Source organism: Lynx rufus, unplaced genomic scaffold (genome assembly GCF_022079265.1).
Source record: "Lynx rufus isolate CCGP_SWC_20201006 ecotype Redwood Valley unplaced genomic scaffold, mLynRuf1.p SCAF_1, whole genome shotgun sequence".
NCBI lineage: Eukaryota > Metazoa > Chordata > Mammalia > Carnivora > Felidae > Lynx > Lynx rufus.
In genome coordinates, this window is record NW_025814823.1 from 27682382 (window position 1) to 27710087 (window position 27706).

At 41.4% G+C, this 27706-nt stretch overlaps 1 protein-coding gene across 3 annotated transcripts in view; it reads left to right on the forward strand.

The window, feature by feature from the left end:
* EPSTI1 (epithelial stromal interaction 1) overlaps nucleotides 1-27706 on the forward strand; it is a 98893-nt gene that overhangs the window by 15981 nt on the left and 55206 nt on the right. For all 3 annotated transcript variants that reach the window (XM_047080200.1, XM_047080184.1, XM_047080192.1), the window contains exons 2-6: nucleotides 1413-1471; nucleotides 3712-3795; nucleotides 6020-6093; nucleotides 6734-6817; nucleotides 17848-17921. In XM_047080200.1, the coding sequence (XP_046936156.1) occupies nucleotides 1413-1471; nucleotides 3712-3795; nucleotides 6020-6093; nucleotides 6734-6817; nucleotides 17848-17921 (375 nt within the window). The remainder of the gene's footprint in view (nucleotides 1-1412; nucleotides 1472-3711; nucleotides 3796-6019; nucleotides 6094-6733; nucleotides 6818-17847; nucleotides 17922-27706) is intronic.

Genomic DNA, 27706 nt, shown 5'->3' on the forward strand with positions numbered 1-27706 from the left:
AGTGTGTAGCCATTACCCACAGAATTGCAGCTCCCAAGCTCCTGTGAATTGAGGAGTGAAAAATCTTTCTTAGGGTGAACAAAGAATGTGCAATGGACAAGGGATTAATTTTCAGTAGCAGCCTCCTCATTTTGTATTCATAACGTTGTATGCATGTGAGGCTACAAATGCAATGTCTGCTGATATATGTTAGGTAATTGGGCATCTTGCAGCCCCATTTGCATGCAAAGGTGATTGTACACTTCCCATTTACAAGTCTAAAATTAAAGCCCAGTTTGAAGCAGGCTGAAGTCTCACTGCTAGGAAAATAACAAGATAAGGAAGAAATGACTTCTGTTAATCAGCACTTTTGGCCTCTACTGTTCAATCTTTGCTAATTTGTCCTTTGAAATTGTACATTCTGTGTTGAAGAGAGAGAATTCTAAGAGTATCTGGGGTTTTTTAAAAAAACAACCTTCACTTACAAGCTGATTGTGTGTATTCATAGCATTCCCCCTAAAATTGTGCCCACACATATGCTGCAGTCTGTTGCTCTGTGAGGTATTGGTGCTCTTGTGGGGCCACATCCATCATCTCAAAGAAGAGCCTCTCTCCCCCTGCCAAACAGATTTACAGACTGGGTCTGTGGCATCATTTCATTTCAGTTCAGCCCACAGTCCTCCAGCAGGTACCCTGTGCCAGGCATTGTGCCAGAGGCTGGGTGGGTACAGATCAGTCAAGTTCCAGCCCTCAAAAGCTCACAGTATTTTAACAGCCTCCTGGAATCTCAGTGCTGTGTATATTTGGTTAAATGCCATCTTCCCAGATCCGCACCCCATGAATTAAAATGCTTCAAGGATGCTTCTCTGAGCTCCTGATTATGTTCTGTCTGTGTCCCCAGGAGAAGAGGAGACCTAGTAGATCCATGCCTAGGAGAGTCAGAGCCTGGAAGTACAAGATGTGGCCACATGGCCACTCAGATGGGTCATGAAGAGAAGGTGGCTGTGTTGCAAGTGGCATGGATTTCCAGTTTGTAGGACCCAAGAATGCATGAATGTTTTCTGTACTCCCAACGTGGGTCATGATGGAAGAGAATGCCCGGCTAACGCCATCTCAAAGGGACTTGCCCCTGAGTGCCACCTGGAGGAACGGTGGATCCCTACAAAGACAGTTTACTAGAGCGAACTGTGAAGCAGTCCCTTGTCGGTCTTGATCGGTTGCTTTATATTTTCATATTTGGCCACGTGTACTCGTTTTACTTGACAACTAGATTGTAACCTCCCAGAGAACAGAGCTGGGTCTTAAGAAGATTATCTTGCACAGTACCTATTTGATGGTGATGATCATAAATACAGTATATTAGCAGCAAGAGTGTCTGGAAGTTATATGTATTAGTTTCTCATGATAACCAATTTTTTTCCTCTTTATTCCAGCACAGGCGCATATACCTTGATAACACCAAATGAAAACCGAAGAAATCAGATACAGAGGAGTATGTATATTTATTCATTTAACATTCAGAATGCTTCTCATCTTATAGAGTAGGATTGATTTACTTTGGTTTATAGTTTTATTTTCTGGTACGAATAGACTCACCACATCTTACAGAGTTTTTTCTTTTTTTAACTTTAGCAGCTTTAATTATAGCTTTTAAAATTATTCTATTGTTAATCCTTCTAAATTAGTTTCTCTATGTTAATAGCAGAACTCATAGCACAATGGCAAATCTCAGATTTCTGTTGGACTTAAACAATTTCACATCTATTGCCAATAAATTATCTAGTTCCCATGAAATTGGGTTGACTGCAGATATTTTTACAGGACTATGAATACTTGCAGAGCAGATGAGTTATATATGAAACAGATCATGACATAATCTGTCCCCTTCTTGATCTGTCCTGTCCCATCCCTTCTTAATGGAATTTTTCTTTAACCTCTGTGCTCCCATAATTTTGTAAGTATCAGAGTCTGCCCTCGGCTGTTTTTATTTGAGAGTGTCCATTTCCTTGTTCTAGATTACAACCTCTTTGAGGGCAGGGACTACACTTTACTCAGTTTTTCCCTCCTTGTACCTAGTGGGTGCATAGCCTATTTGAAGTTGTACCATAAAATAAATGCTGCCATTTAAATTACAGCATTATAACTTAGAGGTAGATGGAGAACTCAAGTTCAACCAGTTCACAAAGAAGTTATGAGGCCTGTTCAATTCAAGCTGTGGGGCTAGCCCTGACATTCTGTGCTCTCGTGTATTAGATCTTTTTTTTTTAATTAAAAAAATTTTTTTAAATGTTTATTTTTATTTTTATTTTTTTTAAATTTTTTTTTCAACGTTTATTTATTTTTGGGACAGAGAGAGACAGAGCATGAACGGGGGAGGGGCAGAGAGAGAGGGAGACACAGAGTCGGAAACAGGCTCCAGGCTCCGAGCCATCAGCCCAGAGCCCGACGCGGGGCTCGAACTCACGGACCGCGAGATCGTGACCTGGCTGAAGTCGGACGCTTAACCGACTGCGCCACCCAGGCGCCCCTAAATGTTTATTTTTGAGAGAGAGAGAGAGAGAGAGTGTGTGTGTGTGTGTGTGTGTGTGTGAGTAGGGTAGGGACAGAAAGAGAAGGAGACACAGAATCTAAAGCAGGATCCAGGCTCTGAGCAGTCAGCACAAGAGGCCAACACGGGGCACAAACCCACAGGCCGTGAGATCGTGACCTGAGCCGAAGTCAGACGCTTAACTGACTGAGCCATCCAGGTGTCCCTCTCCTTTATTAGATCTTGATAGGAAATTTAGTATTGTGACTAAGAATGGACATACAGGCACAACAGGGAAGCAGTTGTCTAAATTAGAGACTTGAGTCTCCACCAGACATGTTGCACCCTGGATGGTACACCTGCATCAATGCAGAGTATGACGGTCACAGCTATGCAGAGACTGTGGGTATTGCCAGCAACTGAACCAGCGACCCAACTGAGTCCCAAAGGTTCTGGCATTTTACGAGCTTGTGATTTAAATACTTTCCAGGAATTTATGCCTTAGTGTGGTCTGGATTTGGGGTATGTTTCAGAAGTTTTTTCCCCCCCTCTAATTAAAAATACTACATATGGACGTTTGAAACAATGGGGTCTAAGGTGGGGGAGATCTGGATGCGCACTGAAGAACAGAATTAGTATCTCGGGCGCCCCCTGCTGTCATGCAGAGCGTGTATTTGGGCAGTGAGCACTGCTCCACCTAGAGGAGGCTTTCCTGCCTGGTGGTATGGAGTGCAAGGGGCTGGAGCCCTCACCCCTAGTTGCGGTAAGCTTGGGGGACGTTTGAAACACAGTGCTGTGGGCATCAGAATTCTCTGGGGCTTTGTTTACTGTGTGCAAAGAGTTCTTACTGACATACGAATATTCTAGTTTTATACACACTCTCTATAGAAAATTCAAAAAGCTAATTGGATCTAGGGTTTTAAAAATGCCAGAATGAGAGGAAAAACAAAACTCCTTTATTTTAGTAAGAGGTCAGGATTTTCCAAATTTGGACTTTCAGTTCATACTCTTGGAGAGAGAGAGAGAGAGTCTCAGGGGTGGGCGCAGCGTCGCCCCAAAGGGTGCCTTCCTTTACTGGCTATTTTGTGCACTCTTGCTTGCATGGAGTTAATTGCCCTCTGATGCTTGTTTCTTGTGCTATCAACGGAACTGTTTTCTTTTCACATTCTAATAATTGATGATTTGACATTTCTCACCTGGCTTAGTTGCTGAGAAAGAGCTGGAAAATCTTGAGAAGTGGAAAGAACAACAGCGAGCGAAGCCTGTTACCCTGGTCCCAAGGCGCTTAGGTAAGCCAGTAAACCAGGTCCTGGACTGGGGGAGACAGGGCCACCCAGGGATCCTGTTAGCGCCTTGCCTGCATCTGTCTTTGAACGTGCGTTATTGGTTTGGGGGTCATTGTGCTGCTTGGAATACAGTGCATTTAAACTTGAAACTCTTAGGTATGTAGGTATGTTGTTTTGGATCTTCTGCAAATGTATGATGCCCCAGTTATGTGGGAATAAAGTGATGGCTTAATTGCTGAATAATTTAGAGTCTCTTAGAGGATCACTTCTGAAGAAAGTACCTGGGATGCTGCATATGCCTTGTCATAGCACTCGACAGGATGGGAGTAAAAGCTATCACAAGCATATTAATCCTGGCAATATTGAATGCTAATGGGAAAAAAAAAAACAGATGGAGATTCAATTCTAAAACGAAGATGAGAGTGAGCTGGGGACATGGTGGTGGGTATAAAGAGAACTTCACCTGTGTTTTCATTCTACAGATAGAGACCTTTGGGCCCCCAGAGCACATGCCAGTGTGATGAATTGTGTGGGCTGCCTGTGCCTGGTGTTTGAATCATTCAACAGGGATGCCACCTAATGGGAATCATTCACATCCTTTCTTCGCTTTTCCTTTCTCCAGCAGCAGCTGGGAACTGAAAAGACTGGATACACGGTTCCCACAGATTTCGTTAACAACAAATGCATTAGAGTCAGGGGTTACTTACTGTCACAATAGTTTTAGGAAAGTATTTTTTCCAGGACAAAGGTAAAAATAAGCTAATTCGGAAATGATTTAATGGGTGAACGTAATGGTATTATCACTATCATTCCATTGTATTTCACGAGCGTCTAGGAGGTAAAGAAGAAAATCCTAGAATATATGAAACTTTGAGATGAGTTTGGAACAAAGCCTTCACATTCTTAGACATCTGACTTTCATTATTTCTTTTTTTAAATGTTTTTATTTATTTTTGAGAGAGACACAGAGCGAGCACATGCATGAGAGCATGAGTGGGGGAGGGGCAGAGAGGTGGGGGGCAGAGGATCTGAAGCAGGCTTTGTGCTAACAGCAGCAAGCCCCACGTGGGGCTTGAACTCACAAACTGTGAGATCGTGACATGAGCTGAAGTCTGGATCTCAACTGAGCCACCTAAGAGCCCCTTTCTTTATTTGTTTTAACTCTCCACTCCTCCCCTGTTCATCTACCCTTTAAAATATTGGAATAGTTCCAGGAGATACTGACAGTGGCTGTAACATTAGATAATAGCTTCCATATTCCTCACTGTTTCTTTCCCTTTCCCCAGTTCCCCACAACAGAGACCGAAGGGCCACAACCAACTAGGCCTTATATATCTTTTGGGACTCAGGATAAATGTCTCTGTGGTGTGTTTATCAGTTCAATTACAAAAACTACAGTGAATGCAAATTGTTTTAATGCATCTTCTGTGCGAATGAATCTTTCAGAGAACTGACACTTTTAGTGACCAAAGCACCAGAGAATCATTTCAAAGGAATCTTTATAATACACATACCAAGCTTGCATAAACACCAAGAAATCCCTAAACAGCAATTCTTAGATGATTGGCAAGCTGCAAGGATTTCTGTCCCTGAATTATTTTAGGTTTAAGAGAGAATAGGCAAATAATCTCACTTCCATATTTTTCTCTTGAATACCTCAAGAAAGAAAACTAAGGGGTATGGATTGACAGTCACTAACTAAAATATTAGTAGTTTTAAAAACCTGGTTATAAAGACTATGTAATTTTCTGGTGGCAAGACCCCTGAGGATTTCCTACACTATGCTACTAAAGAATGAGGCAGTAGGGTCAGGAGAAGACAAGACAAGCAAAGCAAAGCATCATCAGCCTGAGTAGGCTAAGGAATGGCCATCCTCAAGTAGGAGGAATGTTCTAGAGTATTTAAGACCGGCACTGTTTAGCATGTACCTTCAGGTGTAAATTCAGTCTAAGTGAAGACGTGACTACCCACATGACTGAAAACCTTTGTAGGATTCTCCTCTCCTTTTAGGCATATGGTATCATGCTCTGTCCAGAGCATGTTTCTCTTTTAAGAAATTCCCATTCTCTAATGTCTTGTTAAGAAAACTGTTTATATCCTCATTTCCAGGGGCATGAAAATGTTAAAGAAACTCCTGGCGTAGACTTATCATGTATTAATTAGTCTCTGATGGCTGACATTTGAGCTTAATATTCATGTTTCACCTTTGTGACTTTTTTCCCCGTAGGTGGAAGCCAATCGGAAGCTGAAGTCAGGCAGAAACAACAACTCCAACTGATGCAATCGAAATACCAACAAAAGGTCAGAATCCGTCTCTTTTAGTTCAGTTTTGGCAAGGAATTTGAGTACTGGCACTTTCAGTCGCCATGAAATAATACATTTACCAAAAGCATAAAACCTTGAAACCAATTACAAAAGGAAACTCTCAAAATCAAAGAAGTCAGGAAGTAAGAAATGAAGAGACGACTCTCTAGACTTCTTATCCAAGCCATACATCAGTCAGCAGGACCCTTCACAAAGGGATTTATTTTTTATAGTTCAACCCCTGCCACGTTTTGAAGGTTTTGCACCAAGAACATGGGTTTGCACAAAAGTAGTACAGAAAAGATTGAAGATGCCAGTGACTTTTTAAAAATAATGAGGCATGTGAGTTTTATAATAAGGAAATATCATCTGCTGTCTCTCCTCCCCAACCTGGGTGGGTGGGGTGGGAGGACAGAGAGACAGAGACCAAGGAAGAACCATGAGAGAAATGTCACGGACAGGAGATGCAGCCACAATTCTCTGTGATCTTAGTAGTGGGAAATGCCAGCCTATCATCATGGCGAGGTAGAACACAAACAATACTGTAATTTGTCTCTCATCATAATTTCGTGTTCCAGAGGTTCAGACTGAAAGATAGTAACTGTTTTTTGTCCTCTGTAATTTCAATACAATTTAGCTAAAAAGAGAAGAATCTGTAAGAATCAAGAAGCAAGTGGAAGAGGCCAGAATACAACAGATGAAGGCAGTTCAGAGACAGAAGGTAAGATAGTGGCAAGGATGCTGAGCTACCACTGACCGAAGGCTCCCTGTGTATGCCAGGCTGTCTTCTGCACACCGCCCATATGCAAATTCGTTCAATTCTCGAAACAGTCTTACGAGTATAGATTATTCTTTTTTTTTTTTTTCAACGTTTTATTTTATTTTTGGGACAGAAAGAGACAGAGCATGAACGGGGGAGGGCCAGAGAGAGAGGGAGACACAGTATCGGAAACAGGCTCCAGGCTCTGAGCCATCAGCCCAGAGCCCGACGCGGGGCTCGAACTCACAGACCACGAGATCGTGACCTGGCTGAAGTCGGACGCTTAACCGACTGCGCCACCCAGGCGCCCCTAGATTATTCTTATTACTTGCATTTACAAATGAGGAAACCGACACAGAGAGGGTAGGTAACTTGCCCAAGGGCTCACGGCCAGTAGATAGGAGAAGTAGGATTCAAATACAGGCAGACTGGCCTCAGCGCTAGGTTTTTTTGTTTTTTTTTTTTGTTTTTTTTTTGTTTTTTTTCCTGTGTTTGTTTAGTTCTTTTGAGAGAGAAGGAGAGAGGGAGACAGAGGGAGAGGGAGATGGTGAATCCCAAGCAGGCTCTGTGCTCTGGGTGCAGAGCCCGACGCACAGGCACAGCTCAAACACAGGGAACTGTGACATCGTGACTTGAGCCGAAATCACGAGTTGGATACTTAACCGACTGAGCCGCCCAGGTGCCCCTCAGAGCTGGAGTTTTTAGTGACCACACAATCTCACCTCCCAGGCAAGTGATCAAGTAGTGGCTGTGTATTTGACCAGAAGGCAAAGCGGTTAGTAACACCAGCAATTCACGGTGCACTGCCTTTTCCAGGGTGAGTGTTAGATAGGTGAACATGCCTCTCTTACCGGTGCAAGAAAAAGTGTGCATTTGCATTTCAGTATTAGTGACGTGATGAAGCTCACAGTGATGTGTTTAGTTTTGATAACTCTTTCTGGAGCTTGGCAAAAAATCTCTCTTAAAACATACTTTTCTGCTACAGAAGAAGGAAGAATGTAGTGTTGTTCTACCCCCACTCTTCTTCCTCCTCCCATTCCCACAAGGTCCTAAGCTGTAGTAGGTTTTAAGTATTGGAAGTATGGGGGCGAGGGGTTGGCTCATGATACTGACCACCAAGTATGGCACCTGCTCAAGTATAAGTCATGGAAACACACTTCCTATTCTTGCTGTCCTCCTGCCTGTCTGTCTGTGCAGCTCTTTCTCCCTCCCTCCTTCCCTTTCGTTTTTTCTTTTCAAGATTGAGGGTTGGTCAAAATTTAAGCCTGGTTACCAAGCAATGGATATTTTTACCAGTCACAGTTAATGAAGCCGAAAGGTGATGGCCTGTAAAACACATGAGAGTATATGAGCCTTACCTGCTGTTTACCTGGCTGGTGAGCAGACAGTCTTTCTTTATAAGGTGTCTTGTTGTATGATCTCGGGCAACTCTCTGCCATGCCTCTACACTAAGCCCCACCTCCTCTTCTTCCCTCACGGCTCCGGGAACATCTGTCAAGTGCAGAGATGTGGGCTCTAGGGTAGAGATAAGACTGGACTTCTGCATGCGGAACTGTAATGAAATGCTGGAGGTGTAAGACAAAAGAATATAGGAACTTTGCTCGCAAAATTTGATTTGGCAGTCTGTTTCCAATTGATCAGCTATTACACCTTCACTGAAAAGATTTTTGTGACACTAATTTGTTTTTTTTTTTTTTGTTTGTTTGTTTTTTTTTAATTTTTTTTTTTTTCAACGTTTATTTATTTTTTTTGGGACAGAGAGAGACAGAGCATGAACGGGGGAGGGGCAGAGAGAGAAGGAGACACAGAATCGGAAACAGGCTCCAGGCTCTGAGCCATCAGCCCAGAGCCTGACGCGGGGCTCGAACTCACAGACCGCGAGATCGTGACCTGGCCGAAGTCGGACGCTTAACCGACTGCGCCACCCAGGCGCCCCGACACTAATTTGTTTTTAATCTTCAAAAACATGATTTCGTCTTTCTACCTCTCTGTTCCCCATTCTTTTTCATCCAACCGCCCCCTCCCAATTTTTCTTCAAAGGGAAGTTCACACTTTGGTCTTGTGATTGTAGAGGAGACGGCCCCTTTACATAGTCCTTCTGCATTTCAGTTGGAACTAAGAAAATCGTCAGATCATCACCAGGAATTGAATTAAGAGTCTTGTAGATCCTGAAGAACTACTGTGTTGCAACTTCTTATTCTAAAAGCCATTTATTAGTTGTCATTTAATACCCATAATTAGCTGACTTGTGGGTTATTTATAGCTCATTTCTTCATGGGATCAAATAATGTATACTATTCAGAAATGTTAGTGGCCAAAATGGTCTTCATTTTTTTTAAGCTTGTTTATTTATTTATTTTGAGGGGGGGGTGGGGGAGAGAAAGGGGGCAGAGAGAGGGAGAGACAGAATCCTAAGCAGGCTCCACACTGTCAGCACACAGCCCAATGAGGGGCCTGAACTCAGGAGTCGGGAATTCATGACCTGAGCTGAGATCAAGAGTTAGATAGATGCTTGGGTGGCTCAGTTGGTTAAGCGTCAGACTTTGGCTCAGGTCATGATGAGTTCAAGCCCAGCATCAGGCTCTCTGCTGTCAGACTTATGTCCCCAACTCTCGCTCTGCCCCTCCCCTGCTGGTTCTCTCTCTCTCTCTCTCTCTCTCAATACATAAATAAACTTAAAAAAAGAATCAGAGTCTTACCCAACTGAGCCACCCGAGTGCCCCTGAAATGGTCTTATTTAACACTGAGTAAAAGCAGCATTTTCCTCTTTCCAAGTTGTACTATAACACTAGGTGTATAACAATCATTAACTACAGAAATCTTAATTGGATTTGCTTTTCTAATGTGATAATTGTAATGATTATTGGTATAATTTTGTCCAAAAATGAGAGATGGGGAGAGAAAGTTGATATGTTGATCCTTCCCATTCAAAAGATGTTCCTTGAACCAGCCCCATGGGCATCACTTGTTAGAAATGCAGAATCTTGAGATCCCCAAACCTTTGAACCAGAACCTGCATTTTAATAAGCTTCCCAGTTTATTCTTGTGCATATAAAATTGAGGAGCATTAATGTAATCTACATAACAAGATAAGGAGCAGCCTCCCCTGGTCCTTCTACGGACCTGATTTCTTTGGTTAATTGCCCTGCACTACCACCGTGACCTAGCTGTTCTTATTGTACATAAATCTGTGGCTTTTCGTAGTAAATGTGAGCCTATTTAGTAGCATGTGTCAGATAAAAGAAAAATGGACATTAGCCATCTAGAAATGGCATACTTCACATTGCCAGTGTGAAAATGGCCAAGGGAAGCAATAATGGCTGTGCTTATGGAGCATTTATTCTTTAAAATGCACGGCAAACACACATATGGACACCAGCCTGCAAAATACCGCCCTCCTCCCCAGGCGAATGGCTACTGTCCAGGAACACCGAGTCAAATAGAAGCTGAGCAGCCTGTTGCCACCCGAGAACCCCTAGCTTGGCCTCTTGTCTTAACCCTGTTGCCCTTCAGTTTTCCCCTCTCCCAAGAGGGGTCACCTCCCCCCCAACCCTGGGCCTCTAATTGCTTACCACCTGTGTGTGAGTGAGGGTCAAGTAGACTATTCTCTGCTAGCACATGGGGGTGTTCTTTGATCTTTAATAAGCAGAAGGTTGTGAAAGGCAGCCAGTCCTTTAGTATCCGGTCTTGTCAATGGGTTCAGGAAGAGTTAGCCCTATAGGTGAGGGGGAAATTTGGAAAGGGCACTAGGATACGTTAGTCAAACTTTTATTCCCGGTCCTAGACTAGGTTGATGTTATGTATTCTTCCCCGGGTGTACGAGAGCCTGCTCAAATCCACCTGTGAGAGTGGATTGTTACGTTTTCAGGATTTTTGTAAACTCATTGACTTCACTGTGGTAGCTTGAAACCCTCCCTGTTGGGAGTCTTTTCACCACGGAAATCAGTAAACGCTGCAAATCAACCTCCCCCTCCTCCTCTTTGCTAGAGGAGGTTGCTGAGTTTATCAGTATACCCCTGCTTGGCCCTAAGCGAGAGAGGGCCTCGCTCACCTCCCTCCACCACACACATTCCAAAGCCAAGTGCCTGGGGGCTAAGGAGGGCAACAGTTTTGTGAAGTATCTGGCATATTATATGTCTGGTACTTATTGACTTAAAACTAGATTATAGCCCATATGGTAGGCAGAGTAATGACCCCTCCCCTGCCCCTCCGTTCTAATCCCTGGAACCTAGGACTATGTTACGTTACGTGGCAAAGTGGAGGGATTACATTTGCAGGTGGAATTAAGGTTGCTAATTAACTTACCTTCAGGTGGAGCTCTGCACTCTCCAGGTGGGTCCAGGGTAATCACAAGGGTCCTTAACTTGGAAGAGGGGGGCAGGAGATTGAGAGCGTGAAGAGATGTTAGCAGGGGGAGATTTGGCCTGCCGCTGCTGGCTTTGAGATAGAGGGAAGGGACCACGAGCCAAGGAATGTAGATGGCCTCAAGAAGCTAGAAGAGGCAAGGACAGAGATTCTCCCCTGGAGCCTCCAGAAGGAAAGCAGTCCCGCTGACGCCTTGATTTTAACCCAGTGAGACCACCTTGGACTTCTGATCTCCAGAGCTGTAAGATTATTAGTAAACTCGTGTTTTTTTTTTTTTTAATTTTTTTTTTCAACGTTTATTTATTTTTGGGACAGAGAGAGACAGAGCACGAACGGGGGAGGGGCAGAGAGAGAGGGAGACACAGAATCGGAAACAGGCTCCAGGCTCTGAGCCGTCAGCCCAGAGCCCGACGCGGGGCTCGAACTCATGGACCGCGAGATCGTGACCTGGCTGAAGTCGGACGCTTAACCGACTGCGCCACCCAGGCGCCCCTAAACTCGTGTTTTTTGAAGCCACTAAGTTTTGGCAAATGCGGCTTCATAATGATGTATTCATTTCTCTTCCTGGAATTCCATGAAACAGAGAGAATACTTCGAAAGTTAGAACGTCAGAGTGAAAGGAAGTCGTTACATAAAAGCAGTGTACGAGTACTTTGTACATACGACTGCACATACAGGGGTACAAGTATTTTCTTTGCCACTGGATCCTGCAGCATAAGTAGACAGATTTTCATAATCCTCCCAGAAAGCCTTTTACCTGCAATTCTGCACTGTGGGAGCAGACCTCCACTGCGGTTTCCCCCCATAATCCTATTGATGAATTAGGTAATACTTCGATTCCTCCTCCAACCCCCCCCCCCCCCGCTTTCATAATACCCACAAACTTGCAAAATGAAAACCTTCCGGTTCCGTGTTAAAGAACCTCCCTACCTCCCGGATTACTCTGATTCTGCCTTTGTTCTACTTCTGTTTGAAATAGTATTACACAGTGGCATCTAGTTTGTAAATACTTTCACTTAATACACAGACCCTCCTGGGGTCTCATCACGTCAGAAAGGGCAGAAGCCAGCCCGAGATCTGAGTGGCACCTGATGACTCTCCTTGTTTTTTTCCGCTAAACCAAAAGTCATAAAGCTGATAGTTATTTGGAGCACCGGGAGTCACTGGGTTTTATGCAGGCCCTGAGAAGCCTTGTGAGTTAATTTTCATGCTGTAAACTGAAGTGGGAACCAACGAGTAGAAAATAAGTAGATGCAGAGATGCATACTTATACATATTTTTAAGGAATCGTGTGTCACTATTTCTAGCAAGGGCTAACAGTTTAAGACAGATTGCAGGGTAAAGCCACACTGAGGAACCACTTTCAATATTGTCTTTATAAATTAGGAAAAATGTCCATTTCTGACATCTCAAGGAACACTAGTATTTCCCAGAAATATGGTTCCTATGTTTTGCATTTCATGGTGGATGAATTAGTGTGGGCAGTTAGCGCCTATTGTTAAAATCTAGTAGGATCCCGTTAATCCCCTAACGTTGGGATGTCTGTCTTTGAAATATAGAGGTAGTACTAAGAAGGTAAGCTGTTAGCTTCTCTATGCCTCACTTCCCTTATCTGCAAAATGGGTACAGTAATAATACAATGGACCGGAAGGCTTAGAGGATACAGTATGTGCAAAGCCCTTAGTACAACGCCTAGTACGTAGTAATTACCGACTAGGGGTTCCTTAACCTAATTCATTGTAAAGGAAAAGAAGTGCTTTAACACTATCTCATTTGAGTCTGTTGTATCAAGCTGTTTTGTGGAAGGCAAAGAATTATTCTTGTGTTACATATGAATTGGTTCCATTTTTTCATTTTTACTAAACCTACACGAACGAGGTTGCTGGCGAGAAACAAACACACATGACGCGCGCGTGCGTGCGTGTGTGTGTGTGTGTGTGTGTGTGTGTGTTGTAATTTTGCCCCACCAGATTTGTGGGCTTCCCGCTCAGCTGGGTCTCTAACAATACCTACTCTGCATTCCTGGCCCACCCCTAAGTACCAAGATCTTCCTCTCCTCATGTTCTTCTTACTGTCTTCTTTCATTTTCAGCTCACGATCTCCTCTCTCACTTGCTAGGCAAAAAAGTCCATCAAGCATAAGCACCTTTATCTCTCTGTTTCCTTTACTCTTCCTTTGCTGTTTTTACTCCTATCCCATCTCAGGAGAAATAAGAAAGGGTTTTCTTCATTGCTACGATAGATGCTTCCACCTGTGTTTGTTATCTCCTCAGGAACCTTGCTGCCCCATCTGTTAAGCCTCCTTTTGTCCTGTTTTGTCCCTGTCCCACCCCCACTCCCTCAGTCTCTTGGTGTAAAATCCTGCTCAAATCTCTTCTTTTAAAAACAAAGGATCTCTCCCTGTTCTGGTTTCCTTTCAACTCCTCTGTGCCACGCATCGTGGTTCAGCTGCTTGAAGGCCTTTCTACCACATTTGGTTCCCAAGTGCCAGTCTGTGAACTGACTTCTAGCAATCACCTGAACCAAAGAATCTCTTGTTTTAAAAAAAAAAAAATGTCCCTTAGGTGATGCTGAGCGCAGCTGGCCTAGGAACCTGCTGTCTTTGTGTTCTCCCCTCTAATTGTTCCTTGGTGGACTGAGTTTGACTTCTGTCTCTAGTACTCCACAGTACTGATCTAGCTAAGAACACCAGAGGTGCTCTTAATTGAAAAAACCACCACCACCAACACAATGGAGACTCTTTAATTCCTACCTTACTTAAACTCTTCGTAATATCATAACTGTTAAGTACTCTGTCCTTCGAATTCTACCCCTCTGGATTTCCAGATCCGTTTCCCTCATGTTTTTCTGCTACTGATGTTCTACCCAGGTGCCACCTGTGGGGTCGTCTCTCATCCCTGTGCCTGTGCCACCATAGTCTTAGGTGAAAGTCCTCACTTTTCCACATTTAAGGATTAGTTATTGCTTGTGCTGGCGATTTTTGGAACCCGTATCTCTAGCCCATATTCCTGAGTCCCAGAACCATGTATTATACCGTATGCTCGATAGTTCTTTCCAGATGTTCCCCAAGTAGAGCTCAAATCCAGTAAGTTCAAAATGAAACTTCTGTTCATTCTGATGCTCTTAATGGCCACCCTGTACCATTCCCCCTTGCCTCACCCATTCTCTATGGATGTAGTCCTCCTCCTATTTTCCCCCTGTCCTATTATATCTGGCCCCTGAATGTTTCTGGAATTTGCCCGTCCTTCTCTGTCCCTGTTGCCGTAATTTGGGACTCCTAATTTATGGGCCGATTACCGTGAGAACCGCTCCATTGGTTTTTATGTTTGTGGTGCTTTCTGCAGCTCACTGTCTACACTGCTTCCAGAGTGAGCTGCTTACTGTCCTGCTTAAAATAACATAATGGCTCATCATTGCCTTTACTGAAGCCCAAACTCCTTCACTTGGCATATAAATTCTTTTGTAACTACCCCTTCCCTTTTCCTCAACCTTCTCATCCACCGTGTCACTACAAACACCTTTTAATTTATCCATGAGCTGCTCCAGGCTTCCTTAAATTGGCTAATTCTCTCATGCCTTTGTGTATTGAAAAAATTGTAAGTTAAGGGAATATCCCTTCCCTCTCCAGGGCCACCACTAGCCCATCATTGCCTTTGTGCAAATTACAAGCAGATTCTTCATCCAGGTGGTCAGTTCTGTGGGTGCTCAGGTTGGTGATTGATAGTACTTTTGTGGAACATAGAAAAAGATACTTGTGCTGCGCTGAAGCACCCTGTGCTGGGATCTAGGGTTTGGTGAGCTGAATGCCAGCCCTCCTTTAGCCTCCCCAATCCCTTTGCCGGCCCCATGGGTAGTGAGCAACCTGTACAATGGAGTTAAGTTAAGCCCTGTTCCCATCACCTCTTCCTCCTCCTGGAAAACTTGCTTAGATTTGTCTAGAATTTCTACCTCTCGTTAGACCATGGTTCGTATCCTTTAATTTGGTCATTAACCCCTTGGTGAATCTGAACAAAGCTATGGATGAGCCCACTCTCTGTAGAAATGAGCATACTCTTAACAGAGTTAAGGGGTTAGAAACTACATTCTGAATGTCACTCAACTTGGCTCCTGTGCCCAGGGTGGGGTCTGCCACTTAGTAGACGCTGAATGAATGTTCATGGAACTGTTGAAAGAGTACCTACTTCCGTGCTTTTTCTCTGTTCATATTATTTGCAAACCTCTAATCCCCCAACGTATTTTACAGACTGTCATCATTGGTTCCTTGTCTGTGTTCCCAGCTAGCCTCTGAAATTTTCCAGAGGAGGCACTACTCTGCTCATATGTATTCTCAGCATCTAACATAGGACCAAGCATATAATAGGCATTTGATAAATGTTTGAGCAAATGAGATTTGGTAATATTAAATGATTTGTTTCAGGTCACTCGGTGAGGATGGATCTAGAGCTGGTTACAAAATTTTTTCTTTTAGACCCCATGCTTCTAGACATTTTATACTTGTGTATATATGTATAAGTATGGTTGGATGACTTCTTAACTCTGTGCAAAATGAAAAGACCTAAACAGTATGACTAAACTTAAGTATTTGGATTATTATACTAAAACAGCTCCTACGTTGTTAGGTATTGAATATAATTTTTTTTTGCAGATACTCTGGTATTTTGCAGTACTTCTCCATCAACCTCTGAGAGATAAACAGACCTTTGTTGGACAGAATTTAGCTACTGAATAACTCATGAGTTAAAAGTTATCAGTTATTCATGAGTTGAATTCAATGCTAATCTATTAGTGACAAGATTAAAACTGGGTTTCCATTTTGTGACCTTGCTAAAGGAGCCCCGGTCTCCAGATCCTTGTGTGGTTTTCTTGCCATTTTTGAAGTAGCATTTCTAACAGTAGTCTAATGAATACCTACTGCGTGCTTACTGTCTTTTACCGCCCCCCACTTTTTTCCAGAGATGTAGGGGCTCCTCACAGTCCGCCATTTTGGTCTCATGAGTCAGGATATTTTCTAGGTTGAGATCCTGTTCATTTATTTTCACAATTCTCTATTTGTTTGCTTCCTAGAACTTGTTTAATTAATAATCCAATTGCTTTGTATTCTTCTTTTTTTTTTTAATTTTTTTTTTTTTAACGTTTATTTATTTTTGGGACAGAGAGAGACAGAGCATGAACGGGGAGGGGCAGAGAGAGAGGGAGACACAGAATCGGAAACAGGCTCCAGGCTCTGAGCCATCAGCCCAGAGCCCGACGCGGGGCTCGAACTCCCGGACCGCGAGATCGTGACCTGGCTGAAGTCGGACGCTTAACCGACTGCGCCACCCAGGCGCCCCGCTTTGTATTCTAATTGGTTCCTTTGGCAGTAAATTTCCTTTATGTTTTTTTTTTTTTTCCTGAAAGTGAAATCCTCTGTTTCACCTTTCAAAATGGAACCAGTAAATGGTTCTGTGTGAATGAAGACTTTCATGGAAATGAACAATATGAACTGTTTCCCCCCCTCTTTGAAAGATGGGAGCCAAACTAATGTCAGGGTTTAGAAATGATGAGTTCCATTATTCCCTTTTCACAGGTCTTTCTGCCAGGAAAATCCAATTCCTTTTAGTAAAGTAAACCCAGCTGCTTGCTGTCTCCCTTGGATTCATTTAAAACTTCAAGTCTCTCCTGTGTTGTAGAATTTGTTTCAACTCCCCATTAAGCTTGTTTTCTAAGAACTTTACTTGTTTTTCATAGGCAAGTTTTAAAAAACAAAAACACAACAGTTTATATCATAGTGAACAAAAAGCTCCAGGATTATTTAAATTGGATTAAAATATGCCAGAGCCTTGGTGACTGTAATCTCAAATATGAAGTCCTTTGTTTCTAGATTCTCCAAACAACTAATTAAAAAAAAGAACTCTTTTCCATTCCATTTTTTATGACTTTTGCTGTTCAGTCTCTCAACAGCTTTAAGTATATGATTCTGAGTCAGAAGGGACTTGAGTTGGCTTACTGAAAATCTTTTTCCGAATGCTTTAGTGGGATGTGGGTTTATATGTATAAATTTTTTATGAACTACTTAACCATTGCTTATAATTTTCATTTAACATACTTGGGTGTGGAAATTTCATGTTTCCCTTAAAACATCTTGAAAACACTTCTTAAAATATAAATGTTGCTATCATTTGAAGTAAAGAATAAAAATGTGAATACTGATTCTGCGATTATACCAATCAAGTTGGGAGAGGGGAACCATGGAAGGAACTTGGGACTCCTCACTTTCAGTAAATAGTGACCGTGGGTTGAAAGAGCACATCTGGGAGCAAACCATAAGAGACTCTTAAAAACTGAGAATAAACTGAGGGTTGATGGGGGAAGAGGGGTGGGAGGGAGGGGAAAGTGGGTGATAGGTGTGGAGGAGGGCACCTGTGGGGATGAGCACTGGGTGCTGTATAGAAACCAATTTGACAATAAATTTCACATTAAAAAAAAGAAAAAGAAAAAGAAAGGGCACACCTTGGAAGCCCTGGTAGGTACCAAATTGTATAACTGAGGCCACTTGAACCTAAGGATTTGGGACCTTGGATAACTTTAATACCACGATTCTGCCTCAAGTTTCCCTAATAGATTGCATTTTGATACTTGCAATTTCAGAGCAATAAACTAGAGGAGAAAAAAAGACTTCAAGAAAACCTCAGAAGAGAAGCATTTAGAGAGCACCAGCAGTAGTAAGTTTGTATCTTCAGAACTTTGTACCTTTAAGACATTGTTTACTCTGCTTTTGAATTCTAGGTAACTTTCCAAGACCTCTGGTATTGGATTATGGGCTGTTATATTAATTATGTCATTGAACTCTGTCATTATGTAAGGTTTGAGGTTGGATACCTCTGTACTCACCAGAGTATTCGTCATCGATTTGAAATAATACTGCTAAATTTGAGAAATCCTTGATTCTAAATAACTTGGAGGGCTGATTCTTTGGCAATCCAAGGTACTTCTGATTATGTTGACTTTCAAAACACTGATATAAGGAAGATAATATTTGAAAAGAAGCACTCTCAACAGTAGCCAAATTGTGGGAAAAGCCTAAATGTCCATCAACTGATGAATGGATAAAGAAATTGTGATTTATATACACAATGGAGTACTACGTGGCAATGAGAAAGAATGAAATATGGCCCTTTGTAGCAACGTGGATGGAACTGGAGAGTGTGATGCTAAGTGAAATAAGCCATACAGAGAAGGACAGATACCATATGTTTTCACTCTTATGTGGATCCTGAGAAACTTAACAGAAACCCATGGGGGAGGGGAAGGAAAAAAAAAAGAGGTTAGAGTGGGAGAGAGCCAAAGCATAAGAGACTGTTAAAAACTGAGAACAAACTAAGGGTTGATGGGGGGTATGAAGGAGGGGAGGGTAGGTGATGGGCATTGAAGAGGGCGTCTTTTGGGATGAGCACTGGGTGTTGTATGGAAACCAATTTGACAATAAATTTCATATATTAAAAATAAATAAAAAATAAAAAAAATAAAAAAAATAGGGATGCCAGTATCTCTCCCATAAGCCATTTGTAAGGATGAAATAAAATAGTTTACATAAATGGCTTAAAAGTGCCTGAATTCTATGGAGACAGAAATGAAACTTACAGGAGTCCTTGTTGAATGGATCAGCCAACTTATATTTTGTAGAAACTGGATAGTGATTCTGGTCCCACCCAGAATTAGCAATTGGCTTCCACTTTCAGATGGATTATCATCTGACTCCCTCCTGTTCTCTCTTCCCGTTATTGTACCTCATTTTCAGAATTTCAGATCATTCTAATGTGGAGGTGAGCATATGTGACGCCCTAATGCGTGTTGCTCTTCTAAGTACAGGGTCCTCTGTTTTTCTCCTTCCGCCACAATTATCCTGCCTCTATCCTAAGCAGCTCCTCCTTGCTTTGAGTCTCAGAGAGAGGAGTGGGAAGAAGTTTCTCAGCGCTTTACTTTGCTTCTTGGCAAATTAGGTTACTTGGCGTCTGCTACCCAGGCCACAAAATGGGAGATGGGGTGGGTTGGGTACAAGTGCCAATGAGTAACGTCATCTTTTTAAAGTTAAAATAGGCATTGCCCTCATCTGAGTCATTGATTCCATAGCGTGTCTTTCCCCGCTGTTCTTCTAAGATAGGCATGGGGGTGAGGGAGCTGGTGGGAAGCTAAACACCAGGAAAGATGAACTGTCTTAGAGCTGGCAAGAGGGAGGCAATAGACTAAGGGTATATTATTGCCTTTCCCTTCATTGCTTAGAGGATGGATGAGTGTATTTCTAGGCCAACCAGAGGAGTTGAAGGAAATAAGGGTACAGTTGTAGCCTAGAGACACAATAAGAACAAATGTATTTATCCCCGTGTCATTCTAGTTTTAGGCTGGAGAAGGGAAGGCCTGCTTGTCAACGAGGGGTCTTAAGGACAGGACAAGGAAGTTGAACAAACCCATTCTCTGGAGAGTTTTAAACATGGTAAAGTGGAGAATAAGAGGTTCTCAGAGTCTGAAAGGACATGGGAGGTTGTGATACTCAGTCACCTTTCTTTCATAGTCCAGCTTTTTTTATTTTTTATTTTTGAGAGACAGAGAGGTGGAAAGAGGGAGAGGGCAAGGGGGGGAGAGAGAGAGAACCCCCCTCCCCCCCACCTCATGTGTGCACAGGGGAGGGGCAGAGAGAGGGAGACAAAGGATCCAAAGCAGGTTCTGCCCTGGCAGCAGAGATACCCGTGCGGGGCTCAAACTCACGAACTGTGAGATCATGACCCGAGCTGAAGTCGGACGCTTAACTGATTGAGCCACCCAGACGCCTGTCTTCCAGCTTCTTGAGGTGTGTTTTACTAAACACTGGAGATCAATCACCCTTTTTCTCTGAAGAAAAAAGTTTTACCCTTAGCCGCCTCCTATACCATCAGTGGAGCTGAATTCAATTACACGCACATTTCACTCTTGCTCTTTCTTCTGCTTATCATGAAAGTCCCAGTTAACCAGGCAAAAGGAGTTGAGTAAAAATGAGAAGTATCTCAAATTGATTTTTAAAGCGTATTGAGAAACATAAAAAATATATGTGAGGGGTTTTTTTTTGAAGAGTATTTTGTTTTGAACTACTTTTGAAATTAAAAGACTAATAGCTCATGAAATGAATGATCATTATATAGCTAGAAATATGAAAGGGACTCCTTGGAAAACATGGACCCTCTGTATAACAAGCCTTTATCATACCTTCTTATAATCGATTTTTTATGGTACAAAAATTGCCTAGGAGAACTGTTAGGATTGTTTTTTAAATTTTTTTTACATTTATTATTTATTTTTGAGAAACAGAGTGAGACAGAGCGTGAGCGGGAGAGGGGCAGAAAGAGGGAGACACAGAATCTGAAGCAGGCTCCAGGCTCTGAGCTGTCAGCACAGAGCCTGAGGTGGGGCTCAAACCCACGAACTGTGAGGTCATGACTTGAGCCGAAGTTGAACGCTCAGCCGTCTGAGCCACCCAGGCGCCCCAAACTGTTAGAATTTTAATAGCACAAAGATTTCACCAGACCAACCAGGCTACTCTCCGTTCCCCAATGCGCCCTTCCCCCACCAAAAAATTTACATTATCCTGAAGCTGTCAAACCAAGGAACACAAAATAGAACACAGCTAAAATTCTTTGAAACCCGTCAATACCTCATGTCCTTGCTAGTTTCAGCGTGCTGTGATATGTGGTTCAAATAGCAGACCAGGAACAGTGGTATGTGTGTGTGTATGTGTGTGTGTGTGTGTTGTAGAGGAGTGCATCCATGGACTTGAGCAGACTATAAATCTAAGCTGCTGGAGAAAAAGCTCACGATAGTATCCTGGGGCACCACCATGAGAATCTTAATGTGCTCTTTCTTAACACCTTATTCCTGACTTCGTTCATTTGCTTCTGATTATTTTTAGTGTTGTCAATTATTTAGCTAACAGGCAGAAAACTAGGCTTTTATTGACATCCAAAGGGACTCTCCTGAGTGTAATAATGAAGGCAGTTTATTGAATGCCTGTGAGGTTGCTTTCTAATTGTACGCATTAATCTGCCCATGCAAGCTGGCTGGAAATACACAAGCAGATTGCGTGTGCAGATGGAGCACACAGGATGGCTTTTGTGAAAAGACCTCTGGAATGTACTTCTGCAGTACTGTCTTTTCCTTAAAAATCGAAGGACTGTGACTATTTCAATTGGCAGCTGAGAGCAGACCAGATTAATGGTGCATTAAGTCTGCTACTCTGGCTGGGGACAGATTCATTTCACAATTTAGAATTAGTTCTAGGATTCTTGAGCATGGAAAGCAAAGGGCAAAAATAGGCATCTAACCTTGGTGTAGTTTCCCCCATTATTTTTACTGTCTGTAACTACCTATAAAAAGTCAAATGTGGCACTTTTCAGGAAGGCCTTTTCTATTAATCATTATTACTGGTGGATTTGAGGGTTTGAGGTGATAGTTAATAAACTTTTGATTGTGCTTTTTAAAAAATATCAAAGGGAGGACGTTGGGATATAGGTGATTTAAAACACAGAGTAAATATATCTCCGCATTTAAAAATTTGAATAGTAGCTGATTTGGGGGGTTCTAGTCGTTTTTCTAATTATGTTTTTTACATAGATATAGAGACAAGTTTGAATTTTGAGCCTATTTAACCAGTGGCGGGGGCTCACATAGGGTGGGAGCAATGGGATACATTTTGTGTGTGGGTCTTAGGAAAAAACAAGGTTCTCTTAAGGATATGCTGGAGAGCTAACAATTGGGTATCTTCCAAACATTTGAAATGTTAATTCATATCTAATAACCATTTAATGTAATAGATTATACATTTGCACAGTTTTTTTTTTTTAGATACAAAATGCTTGGCTCTTTGAAATAAGCAAAATAATAATAAAAGCTGCTGTATTGCTGAGAGCCTCTGGAGTATCCGGAGTATTAGGTATATTATATGCATTTTTTATTTTTTATTTATTTATTTTTTAATTTTTTTTTTTAACGTTTATTTATTTTTGAGACAGAGAGAGACAGAGCATGAACGGGGGAGGGTCAGAGAGAGAGGGAGACACAGAATCTGAAACAGGCTCCAGGCTCTGAGCAGTCAGCACAGAGCCCAACGCAGGGCTCGAACTCACGGACCGCGAGATCGTGACCTGAGCCGAAGTCGGACGCTTAACCGACTGAGCCACCCAGGCGCCCCTATTATATGCATTTTTTAATCTAACTTTCAGATCAGCCCTATGAGGGGTATATCCTCCTCATTTTACAGATGGAGGGTTGAGTAAATTACCTGAAGTCCCTAAGACCATAAGTGATGCAGCCAAATCTTGGTCTTGAGATTTGGGGGTCCAGGGGGGCTGGGGAAAATAGGTCTTTGAGAGGCATGATCTAGTTGGAAGGTCAGGAATATCTGGCTAGGGTGGGGGGTGATAAGCCCTGGAGTTAAGGGGGGGGGTAAAGTTCAGTTCAGAGAGCAAGATTTGGCCAGTGTTGACTTCTGTTTCCTTCTACCAAGATGTACATTTTGCCTAGGTTAGATGAAAGAAAAACTGAGGAAATAAGTTGACTTTCTCTGATTTTCATCGTAGATGAATGCTATCCTTTTCCAGTCCCAACACTGGGTTAGTACCACACTTAAACCTACTGTAGGGTATGTGGGTTTTTGTGATCTTTCCAGGCAGTGCTCTGCTCCTACGTACTGTTTCCAATATTTCTAGGGGATGGGGCGGGGCTGGGGGGATGCTTAGTTCTTTAAAAAACTAGTTGAAAAAGCTCTTGGAACCAAGCTCATTCCAAAACAGGACCTTCCTATTCCTCAACTGCCAAGCACTACCTTGAGCTCAGCCTGTCGATTGAAATGTTGGGAAGTTTACTTCACTTCCACCATCGGAACCGTGCATCTCTTTTATTTCCATTTGAATAATAGTGTGATTAGGTCCTAAGAGGCACATCTTCATCTATTTTAGTTTTCTAAGAATGGAGGATCTAGGCAGGTCTGCTGAATATGCACACTTAGGCCCCAAGTTTGCCTTCTAATGTGCTCACAAAACTTCTAATGCCCTTCATGGGAGCTTGCAAAAGACACTTAAGGGCTAAATCGATCCCTTATCCATATGGTAGGCTTAAATCCAACTTCACATTTTATAATCCAAGTAAGGTGAATTGAAAGTCATCCTATTCATAACTTTCTATCTTATGCTAATGAAGTGAACTTATAGATACAAAAATCCCCTATTTTGTTCAGAATAAGACTGAATATTTTATGGGAAATCTGATCTGAGAGAATCCTTGCCTACTGAATGTTAAATCATGCTGATGGTATCAATATTTCTATCACTGTCCGTTCTTCCTGTGGATGTCCCAGCACACATTAACTTTTTCATTCCCACTGCCACCACCTTCCGATAGGTGTTCCTCACATTCCACTTGCCTTATGGCTTCTGTCTCCTTGTCATCCCCTGGCATACTTGAATGGCTTCATTTCTGTCTTCACCAACTGTCTTTTCTGTCAGTTATCTTACATGTTTTGTTGGATTTCATTTTCTAAAGCACGGCTTTCATCATGTCACTACCCTATTCTAAAAGGGTATTATTTCCCATTGCTTATAAAATGAATTCTAAACTTCTTAGCTGCATCTTGGGGGAACTGTGGGCCACCTTGGTAAGAAGATGTCAGAACATGCTAAGATTTGGGCCTGTGTCAGGTGACTGCAGGAGACTTTGCGGAAACGGGGCTTCATTCTGGGTTGAATGTTATCAGGAGGCAGGGGTGATTGCGATTAGGTATCTTTATTTTATTTAAAAGGAGGGAAGACCTGAGTGGTTAATTGCATTTGTAATGTAATTGATAAAGAAGCACTGTCACACAAATCAGGTAGGAATTTGGGGGTGTTTGGTCACTTCGGTGGTTTAGACAGGTTCGTGTATCTTTTTTTGCTCAGACATGTTAATGAGGGGGTCTTATTTTTGTCAATATCCATCACAGCCCCAGGGTGACTCTTTTGATGTTGATACTGTGTGAATTGCTTTCACCAGGAGAACACCAAGGCCTAGCTCTGAGTGCTAGACTAGCTCCTGCATGTCAGGGACAGCTTCTAGCTTTCGCAATATGTAATTAATAATTAGTAAAAGGTGAGAGTTGACTAATGTCCTTTTTATAAACTAGTTTCCCTTAGTTATCTCATCACTGTGACCTGGTATACCTGGGGGGATATGTGTGCACCTCCCCTCCACCCTTCAGAAAAGCTGGCTGCAGAGCCAACTTTATCACTTCTGTGTGAGTTCTAAGATCCTTACTGGAAAAAAAAATTAACACCAAATGAACTCCGACCAAACAAAGAATGAATCCAAGAAAAAGGAAGGGAGTAGGTATTAGAACAGTTGTGAACAAAGAATATAGTGACATGTATAGTCAGGTATGTGATAGACTTTTCTCTTTTCTAAAAATTAAGAATAAGCATGATCAAATTAATATAGAGGATTTTAGTGCTAGAAGAGGCACAAGGAAGAGGAGATAGGAAGTAACGTTGAGTGTTTTTTTCTTTGTACGAGTGAAGGCTTGTGAATTCTGCATGTTGATAGAAGACTAATTTGTGTTTTATGTGTTTCATTATATGGGATATAGGAAATATAACATAAAAACAGGTGAAAAAATACAGTGAAATACAATGAATACAACGAAAATTTGATCATTGTAACATAAGGCAGAAAAGAGGAAGAACTATGAACAAGTCAGCAATCACAGAAAAGGTATACACGCCAAATCTCCTTATTAAAAGAAATACTCTCGGGTGGCATAAAAAGATGAAATTCTAGCTATCTGCTACTATAAGAGATGCCATAAAACAAAAGAGATGAATATAAAGGAATGGAAAGTATAACCATAAATGCTAACAATAGAAGGCAGATTAATTAATATCACTGTTAATAGGAGACAAAATTAAATTCAAGGTGAAAAGCATTCAACAGGATGAAGAGTATTTTATAGAGATAAAATATGTCAGCCAAAAGATAATGTGAATAATGGGTCTTTATCAATTTGAAACCTATAAAGCAAACTGCTAAAGTCTGTAATATAGATAATGGATTTGTCACCTTCTCTCTTTTTTTTTAAGTTTATTTTTGAGAGTGAGCAAACATAAGCGGGGGAGGGGCAGAGAGAGAGGAGACAGAGAATCCCAAGCAGGCTCTGTGCTGAGCCCACAGAGCCCGATGCAGGGCCTGAACTCATGAACCGCAAAATCATGACCTGAGCCAAAATCAAGAGTTGGACGCTTAACTGACTGAGCCACCGAAGCGCCTCAAATTTTCCTTTTTAACTAATTCTCCATTGAAATTAGCAGATCATGTGAACCAAAAAATGATATAAGGAATAGAAGATTTGAATAATAATCAGTATGATTATATAGACAGTTATAAAGTGTTGTACCTAGTTTATGAAAATACAAAATCTTTACAAATATTGACGTAACTACAATTGGCCTTCACTAAGGTTTCAGAGTTTCTCAGAAAATCCCCCCAGTACTCCCAAATCCTAGAGAACCACCACTCCTAAGGAAAATGTAATAAAATCATAAATTAAGCAATAAGAAATGTTAATGTCAGGGGCGTCTGGCTGGCTCAGCTGGAGGAACATGTGACTCTTGATCTCGGGGTCAGGAGTTTGAGACCCATATTGGGTGTAGGGATTACTCAAATAAGCAAAAAAAAGAAATTTCGTGTCTATTCACATAAATGTTTTTCTAATCACTTTTCTGAATGACTGTTAGGGTACAAGTTGAAACCAAAACTGAAATTACAAATTACTTGGGGATAAAAGAATACAAGTTTTAAAGTATCCCATATTATATAAATCTATAGAATGTGGCTATAAAATTATTTAGAAAATAGTTTTAAAAGCATTTAGTAAAAACAGAAACAAACTAAACATCATATTAACATAGTAATAGAACAATAAAATAAGTACAAATAGGTAGAAGGAAGGATAATACAGGAAAAAAAGTTTTAAAATGTTTATTTATTTTGAGAGAGAGCACATGTGCAAGTAGGGAAGGGGCAGAAAGAGAGGGAAAGGGAATCCCAAGCAGGTTCCGCGCTGTCAGCACAGAACCCTACGCGGGGCTCAGTCTCAGGAACCATGAGATCATGACCTGAGCTGAAATCAAGAGTCAGATGCTTAACTGACTGAGCCACCGAGGCACCCCCACCCCCCCAAATTTGTTTAAATGATGTAGAAAACAAATTTATCATCTGTAAATTAACCCCAAAACTAGTTTTTTGCTTTTTTAAAAAAATTCTTATAAAATTTCAGGCCAATTTTGAACTTGTCTGATTTAAAAATAAAGAAGAGCCCCAAGGATAAGAAAGGAAGTACAACCAGAATTCTGGAAGAGCAAAATACTCCTAATTATCCTACTTCTAATTGTTAATTTTTTGTCACCCAGATTTCCTCATTTATTTCCTGGGGAAAATATACATGACTAGACTTGAAGCCTGAATAGAGTAATAACTAGAAGTGGAAGAGAAAATACAGTTTGGTTTTTACCTAAAAAAAAAAAAGCCCAATTGGGTTTTTGTTTTGTTCTGGTTTTGTTTTTTCAGTGAGTTCTACTAAACCTTCAAGGAAGATGTTAGATTTCATTTGAAATCTTAAGAAAGAAGCCAGCTTTTCCAGTGAAGTCTGGAACAGGGTGATGAGAATGCTTGTTATTACTGCCCTGTAACTAGAGACTGTTTCTATTTTTAACAAAGAAATAATCTAAATATTGCAAAGAAAGAGATCAGTGTCTCTGATTATCCGTCTAAACCATCCCGAAGGGATCAACCAAAAAATTACTGGACCTAATACTAACAGTTCAACTAACATGAATGAATCTAAAGCCAATATGCAAATATTTGTCTATCTTCTATACCATCAAAAGCTCATTAAAAAATATAATTAAAGAAAAAGCCCACTTAAAATAATCATCCACTGTAAAACAGGTGAGTCGAATAGATAGATCCTACATAAGATACCTAAAAGAAGATGAAAATAAATGTAGACCATTAACTCTAGAAGGAAAAAAAAAAGTCAGTATTATAAAGATAGTTCTCCTGAACAGGACCTTTTGTGGAATTTGATAAATCAAGTTTAAAGAGAAAATACTAAAAAAACAGATACACTTGAAAGAGAGAAATTGAATGGAGTTGGGAGAGGCTTGTTGTACCATGTATCACATGTATTAATATAAAAGTATGGTAGTAATAAAGTGTTATTGGCATTATAATTAATCTATTCAGTGAAAGAATCTAGAAGCAGGCCCATGAATATAAGGGCATTTGGTATTTAGGACTTCAGCTATTGATAAAAGTATCCTTTCAAATCAGTGTCAAAAAGACAATTTGACAAATTGTATTGAGCCAACACAATTAGAATATGATGAAGAATGTTTTTGGAAAGGAGATTCTACCCCCTAAATCATAAGTCACACACATAACTCAGAAGCCATAAGGA